Source organism: Rhincodon typus, chromosome 14 (genome assembly GCF_021869965.1).
Source record: "Rhincodon typus isolate 14 chromosome 14, sRhiTyp1.1, whole genome shotgun sequence".
In the NCBI taxonomy this organism is placed as follows: Eukaryota; Metazoa; Chordata; class Chondrichthyes; order Orectolobiformes; family Rhincodontidae; genus Rhincodon; species Rhincodon typus.
Genome location: NC_063345.1, coordinates 66,142,583 through 66,159,344, shown reverse-complemented (window position 1 = coordinate 66,159,344; position 16,762 = coordinate 66,142,583). Strand labels below are relative to the sequence as shown.

Below are 16,762 nucleotides of genomic sequence, written 5' to 3'. Positions count from 1 at the left end.
CAAGCCCCACCCCCATCTCCTACTCACTAACCTCATCCCGCCTCCTTTACCTGTCCGTCCTATCCCCTCCCTAACTCCCCACCTACACTCACCTTTACTGGCTCCAACCTCGCCTCTTAGACCTGTCTGTCTCCTCTCCACCTATCTTCTCCTCTATCCATCTTCTATCCGCCTCCCCCTCTCTCCCTATTTATTTCAGAATCCCCTTCCCCTCCCCCATTTCTGAAGAAGGGTCTCGATCCGAAACGTCAGCTTTCCTGCTCCTCTGATGCTGCTTGGCCTGCTGTGTTCATCCAGCTCTACACCTTGTTATCTCAGGATAAATTGAGACCCAGGATCAGGAGTCCAACACTTCAGGTTAAACCGAGCAGAAAGAAAGAAGTCAGTGACAGGATAAATTGAGGCCCAGGACTTTTTTTTTGTTGGGGGGGTTGGGGAGGACAGCCGACAAAGGGCAGTCAGCAATAGGATACAGTGAAACCCAGGATTGGGGCCCAATACTTCAACTTCAACCGAGCAGAGAGAGGGAGTCAGCAACAGGATAAATTGAGGTCCAGGATTGGTGGGGGTACAGCAACAAGACGAAGTCCGAGTTTAATAGCTGCAGTTTCAAGGGTCTGTTGATCAAGGAAACAAATCAAAAAGATATAGCAGGAAGGTGGTGGTATGATTGGCTTGGGATTTTTTTTAAAAAAGTGTATTTTTTGGAAGAACAGATTAATTGAGAAACAACAGGAATAAGTGAAAATCATGGCCAGTTAGTAATATAAGTTAGGGACATAAAGGTAGAGCACGACAAATAAGTTAATAATATTCTTACGTAAGCTTTTGTTTACAAAAATGGAGGAATAAAGGGGCTTAAGGAAAGTTATGGCAGTAGATCTCACCCCCATGATATTCTCCTCCAGTGCTATGTGGGAAATCATGGAAGTTTCAACTGTCACAGGTGACCACACGTGCAAGAAGTCTCCAGCTGCAGTTACTGGTGAACAGTGTTTTGGAGCCGGATGTGTAGGTGAATTAACTGTGGAGCATCTGCACTGCTGAGCATGTCATGGATGGCACATTCAGCGAGACAGTCACACTGGAGGTGAAGACTGAACAGGCAGAGTACAGAAAGGCAGGTATGCACGAATGAAAGGTCATCTCCCTTTCTGACATAACTACTGTTTTAGATACTGTCCAGGGAAATGACTGTGCAGGGAAAGCAGTCGGAGCCTCTGAAGGGGGAAGAGTAAACAGACAGAGATCACGGTACATATAGGTACAGAAAGGGATGAGGTCCTGGAAGCAGAACTGGAAGACCTAGAAGTAGATTAAAAAACAGGACCAATAGGTAGTAATCTCTGGACTATCTGTGGTGCCACGTGCTAGTGAGTATAGAAACAGGAAGGTAGTTCAGATAAATGTGTGCACAGAGAGATGGTGAAGGAGAGAGGGCTTTAGATTTCTGGGACATTGGGACTATCTTTGGGGGAAGTGGGACCTGTACAAGGTGAATGGACTGCACCCAAACCAAAATGGGACCAGCAACCTTGCGCGGAGATTTGTTAATGTGCCTGAGGACGGTTTAAACGAATTAGATTGGGGGAATCCAGAAAGAATATTCGGCATGGGAACATGAACAGCCAAAACTAGAAGAGACAGCAAGTGAATCAAGAAGGCACAGAAATTATAGGCCACTTAAGGCACAAGGGAGTTTGGAAAGGTTGGATGGTATTTATTTTAATTCTTCTAATCAACAGAGTATATATCTAATTTGTTATTTCATCATAGGCAATCAGGTTATAATTGTCAAATTGTCAAGCCTAACCCTGTTGATGCCCAGCGTTGAACTTGACGCAACCTCTCACACAGAAGACAGACTAACAGGAGTGGGAGAACCTAACTGCTACTTCCTTTCCATAGCCCACAAGCACCAAGGTAGACCTTGTAACACTTTGTCACTGGATTTATTGAGATCAGTTAACTGAGTGCTCATTAAGGATTACACCCTAGACCTTGAGGGTTGTGTGCAGGTAGGAGTTCCTGTGGCTTCAACAAAAAAACTTAAAGAACAGGAATGCTGATCCTGTTTCTATATCAGCTGAGCCTGAAAGCTCTTCAATCACCCTGGTTCAGTTAACATTAATGCTCAGAATGGATGAACCAGATATATCAATTACAGCTTCACTGAACCAAATATTCTAGGGCATTTGGAGTAACTTGCTTTGCATTTCAATATCTCCAGCACCATGGCCTCTCTGCAGGATAGGCTGCAGGCAGTTCCAATACTCTGCAGTAACAGATCCCTGCCACGTGGCACAGACAGGCCAGCTATATTTGGTACCTTTCTCTAGAGACTGAATGCTCAGTTACGAGAACACTTGATGGTATGAAATGTCATGCATATGCTACATCACTTTGACACAGTCCAGAAAGTCCAGGCTACGTCCTCAAGTTAACTATGTCTGGTACAGAATCATATAATTCCTACAGTGCAGAAAGAGAAGATTCGGCCCATCAAGTCCGCACCGACCCTCCCTCCAAAGAACATCCCACCTATACCCCCATCCCCAGGCCTCGCATGGAGGGTTTTTATCAACCTGCCACGATCCCCTACAATTTGCCTACCAACATAACAGGTCCACAGAGGATGCTTATCCCTAGCCCTGCACTCATCTCTGGAACATCTAGAGAACAAAGACACCTACGTCAGACTCCTGCTCATTGACTACAGCTCCGCCTTCAACACTATTATCCCCTCCAGATTGATCTCAAAACTGCATGACCTTGGTCTCAGCTCCGCCCTCAGCAACTGGATCCTCAGCTTTCTGACCCATAGACCGCAATGAGTGAGGATAGGTAACTGCACCTCCTCCACAGTAACACTCAACACTGGAGCCCCCCAAGGATGCGTCCTCAGCCCCCTATTGTACTCCCTGTACACCTAGACTGCATTGCCAAATTCCGAATGAACGCCATCTACAAGTTCGCTGATCACACCACTGTAGTGGGACAGATATCTAACAACGACGATTCAAAAAGCAGAAGGGAGATAAGGGTTTGGTGACGTGGTGCAATGAAAACAAACCATCTCTCAACGTCGGCAAAACTAAAGAACTGATCATCGAATTCAGAAAGAAAGGAGGAGAACTCGCCCTCATCTACATCAACAGAACTGAGGTGGAGAGTGTGAACAGCATCAAGTTCCTTAGAGTGACGATAACTGACGACCTGTCCTGGACTTCCCATGTAAATGCAATAGTCAAGAAGGCACAACATGCCTCTTCTTCCTCAGCCAGCTCAGGAAATTTGGCATGTCCATAAAGTCCCTCACCAACTTCGACCGATGCACCATTGAAAGCATACTGTCTGGGTGCATAATGGCCTAGTATGGCAACTGCTCTGCCCAGGACGGTAAGAAACTACAGAAGGTGGTATGCACAGCTCAGACCATCACGGAAGCAAACCTTCCATCCATGGGCTCTATTTACATTACTTGCTGCCGCAGAAAGGTGGCCAACATCATCAAAGACCCATCGCACCCTGGTTCTGACCTCCTACACCTACCTCTTTTGTCAAGCAGAAGATACAGAAGTCTGAACAAATGCACGAGCAAGCTCAGAAAGAACTTTTTTCCAGCCATTATCAGTCTATTGAATGGACTCTAGCCTCAAATAATGTAACCTGCAATGTAACCTGTATGCTTCTAACTCTTTTTGATCTGTACATCCTTTGCTTGCTGTGATCTGACTGTACTGCTCGGAAACAAAACTTTTCCAATATTTTGTTACATGTGACAATAAATCAATCAATCAAGCTACCACGGCTAACCCACCTAACCTGCATGTTCCTTGACACTACAGGGCAATTTTTAGCATGGCCAATCTACCTAACTTGCAAATCGTTGGACAGTGGGAGGAAACCCGAGCACCCGGAGGAAACCCACAACGAACCAGGAGAACATGCAAACTCCGCACGGAGTTGCCCAAGGCTGGAATCAATTCTGGGTCCCTGGTGCTGTGAGGCAGCAGAGCTAACCAACATGCCACTGTATTGCCCTAACTGAAGCAGGCCTTCTCACATGAACAATAATAATGTTGTGGATAATGTCTTTTTTATAAAATTTCTGAGCTTGTGAGGCATGACCTGCCCCTCACAAAGCCATGCTGACGATTTCTAATCGAACTGTGCTTTCCAAAGTAATCATGAATACTATCTCTCAGCATCCTCTCCAATAGTTTGCCCACCACAGAAGTAAGACTGGTCTGTGATTCCCAGGATTATCCCTATTCCCTTTCTTGAACAAGGGAATGACATTTGCCACCCCCCAATCATCTGGTACTACTCCAGTGGACAGTGAAGACGCAAAGTTCATCGCCAAAGGCGCAGCAATCTCTTCCCTCGCCTCCTGTAGGAACCTTGGGTATTTCCTGTCTGGCTTATCTATCCTCATGTTTTTCAAAATTTCTAGCAATCCTCCTTCCTAACATCAACCTGTTCGAGCATATCAGCGGTTTCACACTGTCTTCACAAGTGTCAAGGTCCCTCTCACTGGTGAATACTGAAGCAAAGAATTCATTAAGGACCTCCCCTACCTCCTCCAACTCCGCGCACAAGTTCCTGCCACTATCCCTGAATGGCCCTACCCTCACTCTGGCCATCCTCTTGTTCCTCACATAAGTATAGAACGCCTTGGGGATTTTCCTTAATCCTACCGCCAAGGCTTTTTCATACCACATTCTAGCTCTCCTAAGTCCATTCTTCAGTTTTTTAATTCATTCATGGGATGTGGGCGTCACTGGCGAGGCAGCATTTGTTGCCCATCCCTAATTGCACAGAGGGCAGTTTAGAGTTAACCACATTGCTGTGGGTCCGGAGTCACATGTAGGCCAGATCAGGTAAGGATGGCAGTTTCCTTCCCTAAAGGACATTAGTGAACCAGAGGGGTTTTTACGACAATCAACAATGGATTCATGGTCATCATTCGACTCTTAATTCCAGATATTTATTGAGTTCAAATTCCACCATCTGCCGTGGCGGGATTCAAACCCAGGTCCCCAGAACATTATCTGGGTCTCTGGATGTACAGTCCAGCGATAATACCACTAGGCCATCACCTCCCTTCCTGGCTACCTTGTAGCCCTCAAGAGCCCTGTCCGATCCTTGCTTCCTCAACCTTAAGTACGCTTCCTTCTTCCTCTTCACTAGATGTTCCATATGTCTTGTCATCCAAGGTTCCTTCACCTTACCAGCTCTTCCTTGCCTCAGTGGGACAAACCTATCTAGTACTCATAGCGAGTGCTCCCTGAACAACCTCCACATTTCTGTTGTGCATTTCCCTGAGAACATCTGTTCCCAATTTAAGCTCTGCAGTTCTTGCCTAATAGCATTGTAATTCCCCCTCCCCCAATTAAATACTTTCACATACCGTTTGCTCCTATCCCTCTCCATGACTGTAGTAAAGGTCAGGGAGTTGTGATCACTATCACTGAAATGCTCTCCCACTGAGAGATCCGACACTTGGCCTGGTTTGTTGCCAAGCACCAAATCCAATATGGCCTCCCCCTCTAGTTGGCCTATCTACATATTGAGTCAGAAATCCTTCCTGGACACACCTGATAAAATTTGCTCCATCCAAACTATTTGCACTTAGGAGGTTCCAGTATATATTAGGGAAGTTGAAGTCACCCATGACAACAACCCTATTACTTCCGCACCTTCCCAAAATCTGCCTCCCAATCTGTTCCTCAGAGTCTCTGTTGCTACTGGGGGGTCTATAGAAAACTCCCAATAAAGTGACTGCTCCTTTCCTGTTTCTGACTTCCACCCATAATGACTCAGTAGACAAACCCTCCTCAACAACCTCCTTTTCTGCAGCTGTGATATCATCCCTGATTAGCAATGCCACTCCCCCATCTCCCTATTTTTTTTTAAACATCTCAACCCCGGAACATCGAACAACCATTCCTGCCCCTGTGTTATCCAATTCTCCATAATGGCCACAACATTGTAGCTCCAAGTGCTGATCCATGCTTTAAGTTCATCACCCTTATTCCTGAAGCTTCTTGCGTTAAAACAGACATACTTTAACCCGTCACACTGACTGCAACTTTGCCATATCAACTGTCTATTCTTCCTCACAGACTCTCTGCATGTTGTATCTACCTGTACACCAGCTACCCCTTTCCCTGATCCGTAACTCCGGTTTCCATCACCCTGCCAAACTAGTTTAAACCCTCACGAAGAGCTCTAGCAAACCTCCTGACCAGGAAATTGGTGCCCCTCCTGTTCAGGTGCAACCCATCCTTCTTGTACAGGTCCCACCTTCCCCAGCAGGTATCCCAATGATGCACATATCTGAAGCCCTTTGTCCTACACCAGCACTGTAGCCACGTGTTCAGCTGCACTTGCTCTCTATTCGTAGCTTCACTAGCCCGTAACACCAGGATTTACATGTGACTCCACATCTACAACAGTGAGATTGGCTTCTGGCTGCTCTCTGGCATGGCCTGCCAAGCCACTCAGATCAAGGACAATTAGGGATGGACAAAAAATGCTTTTTGCAACAAGATTCTGCAGCTGCACTTTATCCATGGTCGATGAGGAATCAGGAGTCAATGCTGCTTTTATTATGTGTTTACTGAAAGGCAGGAATACAAGAGTACTTTGAATGTGTCTGAGCTGTTTCTTGGCCTCTTTGATGGCTCTATGACAGGGGTATGCATATCATTTTTTTCTCTGATTTTCATATATTTTAGTGGACTATCTCCCCTCTCCCCACCTCATAATAACTGCTAGCTGAGACCAATGCAGATTATATATCTTACTGTTCCAGGACATCACGAGTTTTCCTAGCAGCATGGTTTTTTCTACAGCAAGCAAACATGCAAAGGACTGAAATTAAAACAAGGAGTATTGCACTTTCCACAATTTACACTATAATAAGTATCAAACTTATTTAGATAGCATGTCCTAACTCTACAATTCTGCAAGAAAAATAAGAACAATACTGTTTGTTGGAACACCATCATCTCCAAGTTTCTCTCCAAGTCACAAATCATCCGGACTTACCCATTTTTAAAAATATATTTTTTGATAGGATATGGGTTTTACTGATAAGGCCAGTATTTGTTGCCCATCCCTCGAACTGAGTGGCTTGTTGGGACTTTGCAGGGGGAGGTTGGGGGTCAGCCTCATTGCTGTGGAGTCACAAGTAGGCCAGACCAGTTAAGGATGGCAGACTTCCTTCGGCATTAGATATGAGCTTTTTTTATGATCATCAATTATGTCTCTGGTCATCATCACTAATGCTAGCTTTCAATTCCTAATTTTATTAATGGAATCAAAAGTTAACAAGCTGCCATTGTGAGATTTTAACCTGTGTCCCCACAAAATTAACCTTAGCCTCTCAATTACTAGTCCAATGACGATATCGCTCTGTTGTCAAAACCCCTTATGTGGCGCTGCATCTCACTGCACTGGGTAAAACATCTGGAATTTCCTTCCCAATCACTGTGTATCAACTAGTACCACATCGTTCAATGTAAAAGCCCACTGGAGATGAATATAAAGATGGAAAAATCCCCAGGACCAGATCAGATGTACCCCAGGACTTTGTGGGAAGCTAAGGAAGTGATTTCTGTGCCCTTTGCTGAGACATTTGTATCATTGATAGCCATGGGTGAGGTGCCAGAAGACTAGAAGTTGGCTAGCACGGTGCCATTATTTAAGAAAGGTGGTAAGGAAAAGCTAGGGAACTACAGACTGGTGAGACTAATGTCAGTGGTGGGCAGGTTGTTGGAGGGGATCCTGAGGGACAGGATTTACATGTATAATTACTATAATTACACCATCAAGGACTGATTAGGGATAAACAACATGGCTTTGTACATGGGAAATCATGTCTCACTGACTTGATTGAGTTTTTTGAAGAAGTGACGAAGGGAATTGAAGAAGGCAGAGTGGTGGACGTTGTCTATGTGGACTTCAGCAAGGCATTCAACAAGGTTCCACATGGTAAACTGGTTAGCAAAGTTAGATCACATGGAATACAAGGAGAGCTAGCCAACTGGATATAGAATTGGCTCAAAGGTAAGGGGTAGAGGATGGTGGTGAAGGGTTGCTTTTCAGACGGGAGGCCTGAGACTAGCGGTGTGCTGCAAGGACTAGTGCTTTTTGTCATTTATATAAATGATTTGGATGTGAATACAGGAGGTATGGTTCGTAAGTTTGCATTTGACACCAAAATTAGTGGCAAGTGGACAATGAAGAAGGTTACCTCGAAGTACAATGGGATCTTGATCTGATGGGCAAATGGGCTGAGGAGTGGCAGATGGAGTTAGTTTAGATAACTATGAGGTGTTGCATTTTGTGAGGCAAAACAGGGCAAGACTTATAAAGTTAATGGTAAGGTCCTGGGGAGTATTGCCGAACAAAGAAACCTGGGGGTGCAGGTTCATAATTCCTTGAAAGTGGAATCGCAGGTACACAGGGTAGTGAAGATGATGTTTGGTATGCTTGCCTTTATTGATCAGTGCATCGAGTATTGGAGTTGGGAGGTCATATTGCGATTGTACCGGACATCGGTTAGGCCACTTTTGAAATACTGCATTCACTTCTGGTCTCCCTGCTATAGGAAAGATGCTGTCAAACTTGAGAGGATTCAGAGAAGATTTACAAGGATATTGCCAGGATTGGAGGCTATGAGCTATAGGAAGAGGCTGAAAAGGCTGGGCTATTTTCCGTGGAGTGTCGGAGGCTGAGGGATGACCTTACAGAGGTTTATAAAATCATGTATAGGGTGAAGGTCTTTTCCCCAGGGTAGTGGAGTCTGAAACTAGAGGGCATAGGTTTATGATGAGAGGGGAAAGATTTAAAAGGGATCCAAGGGGCAACTTTTTCATGCACAGGGTGCTGCATGTATGGAATGAGCAGCTGGAGGTGTTGTTGAAGGCTGGTATAATTACATTTAAAAGGCATCTGGATGGGTACGTGAACAGGAAGCATTTATTGGAATATAGGTCAAATGCTAGCAAATGGGACTAGATTAATTTAGGATGTCTGGTCAGCATGGACATGTTGGACCAAAGGGTCTGTTTCCATGCTATACAACTCTATGAACTCCTGCTCTTGCATTGGAGATGTGGTACAAACAGTGCACAAATGTGATTTCATGCACAATTCCCAGTAAAGACATGGTGATGGAATAGGAGCTTCTTTTGGCCAAATTCTTGGTCGATAGTGGCCTCTGATGGTAGGATGGTGTAATTATAGTTCGGCAATTTTACATCAGCAACTTCTATTTATTAATTCACAAGGCAAAATTTATAGTTCATCATTAATTGCCCTTGAGCCAATTCAGTGGTTTGCTACATCTTTTCAGAGGGCAGTCAGCAGTCAAAAACATTGCTATGGGTCAACAGTCACAAGTAGGCCAGAACCACTAAGGTTCACATTAGTGGACTAACAATCTCTAGTTTCACAATTACTAATATTAGCTTTATATTCCATTTTATTTAATCTACTGGAATTAAAATTCCCCAACTGCCAAGGTGAGATTTTAACTCATTTTGTTGAATTCCTCCATATTGCAAATCCAGTAACATTACTAAACATTACCAGAATAGTTTAAAATCACAATTATAAATTTTGACACCGGAAACTATAATGGAAGATGTTAACAAAAATTGCACAGACATGGAATTGTGGTAAATTGTTCTCACAACTGTAAAAAGTGTTTAGAAGGAAGTTAATCACTTTATTGCATATATACAGGAAATGCACACACATGTATATAACTATTGATACCTCCAATTTATCTGTCCGCATTAGTTTCTGTGACGCTGTGTTTCCTTGGACTGTAACTGTGGGATTCCCTGACACCAGGACTGGCGTGTTTGGCAGGAGTTCTGTCGGAACCAGTCCCATCCCATGGGTCATGTGACTCAGATAGGGATTAAGACCCATTGTATGATTTGTTGCTAAAGATGGAGTTACAGGAAATGTAGTCTGTGGATAAAGATAAAAAGAAAATGCACTCACAGCATGTCAGAACTTGGATGTTATATTACATACAGATTTACTACAACAGAAAGGGAACAGCCCATTGGCCAACTGCATCTACTTACAGTGTATTATCAAGTCGCCATAGTCTTACCAGACGGTAGGGCTGTTCTCTTATTAGAGAGAGAGACGACTGGTGGTGATTTAACCTGAGGATCACCATACCGCAGACAAGGGGAGAGGTTGAGAAGGAGAGTCCTTCATGATAACCACAGCCAGAGTGGGGATTCAACCCACGCTGCTGGCATCACACTGCTGTGCAAACTAACAGTCCAGCCAACTGAGGTAAATAACCCCCAACAGTGTATTATACATCATGGAAGAGACACATCCATCATATGGATCTCTTGGGAGAGGCAGAAAATAACAAGTAAAATTCCAGAACAATCAGGGTCAAAAATCTGGGAAATTTCCCTCCAAATCCACTCCTTAGGTAATCTAAAATAGTTCAAGAGACCACCCTCACCCTGATGTCTGTCACAATGTACCTCAATCATCGGCCTTGCCATAAACAGTTTCAACACACGTTTAAGGAATTTGCAGCCGAAACATATCGTGGCCTCTTTGTATTCCAAAATGATCCAGGATTAAATATTATCAGTGGAACTTATTTAAAATTCTACCTTTCCCAAAAGGCCTCATTGAGAACCTCTGAAGACGGGGAATGGTTATTACATCTACATTTTTAAGTCCTTGAAGGCTTCCTGAATTCTCCTGATCAACTGTGATAACAAAGCAAATAGAAGTATTCTCACCGTATGCGAAATCTAGGCTGACCAGCACATCCAAACTGCCTCACACATACTGACCAGTTGAGTTTCCACATGCTATCGCCTCAAAAGCTAACCTGCACTGTAGAAAATTACGGTAATGCTCTTCAATAAGGGTTAGTGGAAAATTCCAGCTTAACCAGAAGAAAAGAAATAGGGAGAAATTGTATTTATATAGCAACTGTTACTTTTCAGGACAGTCAAAATACTTTATAGCCAATTAAGTACTTTTGAGGTGTGGTTATCCTGTGTAATACGGAATCAGTGGAGATACAGCATTACAGAAACATAAAAAGTTGAATGATGATTGATCAAAGGATCTCTGGCGTACCTTGTGATCTTCAAAGTTATGGTGTATTATTTTGCAAAACTGCAAATCAGTGGCACTAATCCATGTGAACTTTTTTCTTTGCATCTTCTCTAATGTCCCTACATCACTTGTAATAAGAACAGAACAAAGCACAGTATACTCAAGATTCAATGTATGTTAAACATAATTTCTCAGCTTTGCAAATCTACTCTAAAAATAAACACAAGAACTTTCTTTGCATTTTTTAAAAAAATGGTCCTATTGTGTCACTGTTTTAAATGACTTCTCTATATATACTCCCAGACACCTTTCCTCTTTTGGCCCATTTAGATTGTTTTCCAAGAAATAAGCGAGGTCCTTATTGTTCTCGTCAAAATGCAGCACCAAAACATTATCTATACTGAAGTAAATCTGCAAATTAGCACCTCCTGCTAGTTTATTAATGGTCCCTTTTGTATGTTGCTGGATTCATCCTCAGCATTACATAAACTCTCAATTTGGTGACATCTGAAAATTCGGAAATTGCCCTTCCAATTTCCAAGTCCAAATTGTTTATTATGAGCGGTGACCCTCAGTGGCCCACGTAGAAACCCCCATTCCTACCTTTTCTTAGTCTGAACAGATATCCTTAACCCATAAACAAACAGAGAATACTGCAGAAACTCAGCAGGTTTAGCAGTGTCCATGGAAAGAGAAACAGAGTTAATGTTTTAAGTCTGGTTTGAATTCTTCAGTATTTCAGTTTTAATTCAAGTTCTAACTGTCTTTCCCATGATTGACATTAAGCTAACTGGTTTGTGATGGCCCGGACACATTATCCTGGACATTATATAGCTGCCTACCAGACTTTTGGCACTATTCATTTTTGTATGAAAGGTAAAAGGCAGACAAAGTAGAGAGGCAGAGGGGTTTGGGGTAAGGATTCCAGATCTTGGAAACAAGGGAGCTAAAGGCATGGAATGAAGGAAAGAGGAATTAGACAAAAGAATAGGAAGTTATGAATATGGGAATAGTGGAGGGATTTGAAAATAAAGAAGAGAATTTCAATATTAAGGCATATCAGACAGATCAGCAACAACAGAGGTGATGTATGAGAGCAAGTTAGAACATAGAGTTTTGGATAAGTTCAAGTTTATTGATGTTGGAAGAACGGGAGGTGACCAGAGTACTGAAATAGTCTTGCCTACAGGTAGCAAAGGCATGGATGAGGGTTTCAGCAACAAAAAAGCTGAGACAGAGGCATATTTGGACATCATTACGGAGGTGAAAGTAGCTGGTCTTGGAGATGGAAAGGTCATGTGATGCAGCCAGTGCTCACCATTGGCTGCAGCTGCGTGCCTGGCAGCATGAACTGCATTTGTTGTGCAAGCATGGCTGCAGCAGTCTTCTGCTGGATCAGGTTGTTCCGTCCATTGATCTCCAGCTGTGTTTTCAAGTGTGGGGGCGGATGGAGATATTTGCAGTTTTCCCGAGTGCAACGCCCCTGCAAAAACAAGACCAAAAAGACAATTACACCATTGAAAATTTGACTCGTTAACAGAGATATAAAATGGTTCCGGAAGGATCCATATTTCTCTCTCATTAAAGTTCCAAAGTCCTTTATTTCAGTACTTCTAATAGCTCGTTTGAAGTTGTTCTTTTCGTCATAAAACCATCAGATAGTTGTCTGATGTTAAGCATCCATTTCAATGTAGAGGTTTCTCTGTTCTCCAGCACTTGCTTTAAAACTGCAATATTAATTCTCAGTCTTTTTCTCATTCACACATTTTGTATAAGTTACGCCGGAGGGACTTATTATCAATATAGTACTCAATGGCAATTGTTGCTGAATTCCTTTTTCTAACTTTTTCCAATATTTTTTCTAAGAAAAATGCCATATTTACTGCCTCAATGAGAGCTGCTAAAGTACTTCACTTTTAAACTAATGAAAACAAAAACTGCTGGAGATCACAGTGGGTCAGCAGCATCTATGGAGAGAAAGCAAGCTAATGTTTCGAGCCTAGATGATTCTGATGGAGACTCATCAGAGTCATCTAGACTCGAAACGTTAGCTTGCTTTCTCTACATGTATGCTGCCTGACTCGCTGTGATCTCCAGCAGTTTTTGTTTTCAGTACAGATTCCAGCATCTGCAGTAATTTGCTCCTTCATTTTCAAACGACTCCTCTAATCCTTTTTAGCTTCTCAAGCCAAACAGCAACACTTTTCACAGCCGTACCCAATCCCGAGACTTCAAAACTGGCATCTTGCTTTGTTCAGGTGCCAAACCAATTCAGCTATCCAATTAGACTTTGCAGTTTCTCCATTTCAGTTTCTGAAGCTGCTGCACCTTTTTACAAGAACCTACTTTGAGTAAGTTCAATGGGAGTAATATTTACCAAGTAAGATTGTTGATGCAAACAATGCTGAAATCATTTTGCCTAAATTCCAATTCAGTGTACTTAAAAGCCACTTGATATCAATAATGGTACTTTAGTTTCTTTGGCAGAGAAATGGTGTTCCATTAAAGGAATACAATAGTGTTATAATTGTGGAAATTACAAATTCACAGATCTCCTGAATATAAAAGCTTTGTCATTTTCCATATCCTGTTTCATTTGTGTTTTTTTTTCATTGATGGTATACTTAATAACAAGAGTATTTCACTGTCCAGAACATCCATACTAATAAAATGTTCTATTCTGGTTATTTTACTAGTTTTTTTAAAGATTTTAGTATGCTATTGTCTCTATATCTGAAACACTCAAATTCCTTAACTTTGTTCTGATCCTTATTATTCAGAGTGTCTAGGTAGCATTTTAACCAGACTATTCCACACAGTGCAGATGTGCATCCACTTTTTAATACCATATTATGGAAAGGTTCTGCTAACAACATTCATCATTAGGCTGAAATGTCTCGAGACCAATTCCATTCCCATCTCCTTAATTCATATCTCTGTCTGCTTCCTCAGAATCTTCCATTTTGTGATTAGTTTTGAATGACCTTTTACTGTTTGGACAAATTCATGGTGTCATGGTACGTTGAATCACACCTTGTATCAACTGAGTAAACCCTAGGTAGTTCTGCAGTTCATTCTTTTAATCTATGTTCCAAATTCTCATTTGATAAAATTGTTGAAAATGGTTCTGTCCTCATTTTAGCTTGCTAAGTTATTTTGTATTGTTGTCTGCAAACTAAATCTAGATAGCCTCACCAGCCTGTAAGCATTGTGTTCCATTTCTATGGTATGGCCAATTGACCCCTTTTCACCACAAATGCTGCTGGAGAGGAATGCTTTCGTGTGCTTCTTGCTTAACTTCCATCAAAATTTGAAATCTGTCTAAACTCAATAATTTGGCACAGTCTAAGTACTTAAATGCAGCACAGATTGGGAAATTTCCAGTTGGTATTTCTGCAGTCTGGCATACAATTTATTGAATTCCATTACGTATTCTTCCAACGAATATACTTCACTTTCTGACTTTGTCAAAATCTGACCCCACTTCATAAGCAGTTAATAAATTGTCTTTTTGATAATTTTATCCATGCAAGTTAATAGTTTGTTCAAATCTTCATTTGAGCTCAATCATCAGTTTGCATTTCTGATAAAAGTTTGTTTCTTATCCCGTTTTTGTATGGTAGGTAAAATGCCATGGCTATGTTTCATTTCCTCTTTGGTAAAGAAGTAAAGCAGGTCCACATGGTTTTTCCATAAGATTCACATTCAGAAAACAGGTGTGGGTAAACACAGCCCAATACTTCAGATTTTGATTCAACCATCTCTCTGAAATTTTCTCCACTTGTTGGTTCAAGTAATGCTTGGTTTTTAATCGTTGACTTACAAATAGTTAACCATCCTGTTTCCACTGCTCAGCACAAAAGTTGGTTCAACAAAAGTCCAGGCATGTGTTTTTCTAGCATATACTTGGTCAAACACCAGGACTGACAATGAAGTTCTGAGGAATGGTCACCGGACCCGAAACGTCAACTCTGATTTTTTCTTCACAGATGCTGCCAGACCTGCTGAGCTTTTCCAGCAACTTCTGTTTTTGTTCCTGATTTACAGCATCCACAGTTCTTTCGGTTTTTATGTGCTTTTCTAATCAGAATTCTATCAAACTCACAGCACCCAACTCCAACCCCACTGATTACTTGTTATCCAAGTAAATATATGCAGTCACGTTCTCACCCAATTACCCTCAATTAACATAGAACCATCACTTGTACCCTAGCGTTGGAATTTTGGGACCTCTATAAAATGGAATTTTCTGCGTAGCTTGAGATTTTATTACTGCAATAACAAAGTTTCCCAAACATAAACAAATTTCTACTGAATAAAGATAAAAGGAAGGCACAAAAAAAGCTACAACAATCCCCAGGATCACTTAGGATACAATTTTCCATTGAACTCATATCAAAGATTTATTTGGTGTCATATGTACCATGTTAACCAGCCAGTATTTGGTAAGGTAAGGCATTTTGTTTGCAGAATGAAAGCAAACTTTCAGATAAAGGTAGGCAAGGGGACAATGATTATCCTGAAATCATGCTTAGCTATTTCATGGTCACTAGCTAAGAGGATTTGGACAAGTGGCAATATAGTCTGTCAGCCCCAAAAATAACATTCACTAACAAGAATAAGCAGGAAGTGAGGTCAAGAGGGTTCAGGGATACAACCATCACCTTCTTGGAAGAAGACCAGGAGTTTCCCTAATCAGCCTGAGGGCAGAGCAGACTGTTACCGTGAAAGACTATGAACTACTGGAGACAAACAGTCCAAACTGTAGGCGTCCAATGCCTGTATTTCTTCAATTTACTGAACAGCTTTGGGATCAGTAAAGCCTTCTCATTTATCATCAATCATATATTTCCTTTCTTTATTTAAGGAAATAATGCATCATATCTAAAACTGCAACTTCTTAACAAACTCAATAAGCCACCTGCAAATTGCTTATGAACAATCGATTGCTTATGAGACAACAAGGTGCAGAGCTGCATGAACACAGCAGGCCAAGCAGCATCATAGGAGCAGAAAGGCTGACGTTTCGGGCCAAGACCCTTCATCAGAAATGGGGGAGGGGAAGGGGGTTCTGAAATAAATAGGGAGAGAGGGGGAGGCGGATAGAAGATGGATAGAGGAGAAGATAGGTGGAGAGGAAACAGACAGGTCGAAGAGGCGGGGATGGAGCCAGTAAAGGTGAGAGTAGGTGGGGAGTTAGGGAGGGGATAGGTCAGTCCAGGGAGGATGGACAGGTCAAGGGGGTGGGATGAGGTTAGTAGGTAGGAGATGGGGGTGCGGCTTGAGGTGGGAGGAGGGGATAGGTGGGAGGAAGAACAGGTTAGGGAGGCGGGGACGAGCTGGGCTGGTTTTGGGATGCGGTAGGAGGAGGGGAGATTTTGAAGCTTGTGAAATCCACATTGATACCATTGAGTTGCAGGGTTCCCAAGCGAAATGTGAGTTGCTGTTCCTGCAACCTTCGGGTGGCATCGTTGTGGCACTGCAGGAGGCCCAGCATGGACATGTCGTCTGAGGAATGGGAGGGGGAGTTGAAATGGTTCGCGACTGGGAGGTGCAGTTGTTTATTGCGAACCGAGCGTAGGTGATTGCTTATACTTGGTAATGGTGATCACGAATCCACAAAATCTAACACTAG

The 16,762-nt window shown here is 42.5% G+C and overlaps 1 protein-coding gene across 10 annotated transcripts in view; it reads right to left on the bottom strand.

Annotated features, from left to right (window-relative positions):
- Positions 1-16,762, bottom strand: part of LOC109920579 (muscleblind-like protein 3) — a 144,380-nt gene that overhangs the window by 16,654 nt on the left and 110,964 nt on the right. For all 10 annotated transcript variants that reach the window (XM_048605038.1, XM_048605041.1, XM_048605039.1 and 7 more), the window contains 2 exons: positions 12,446-12,610; positions 9,793-9,993 (listed from right to left, as the gene is read on the bottom strand). In XM_048605038.1, the coding sequence (XP_048460995.1) occupies positions 9,793-9,993; positions 12,446-12,610 (366 nt within the window). The remainder of the gene's footprint in view (positions 1-9,792; positions 9,994-12,445; positions 12,611-16,762) is intronic.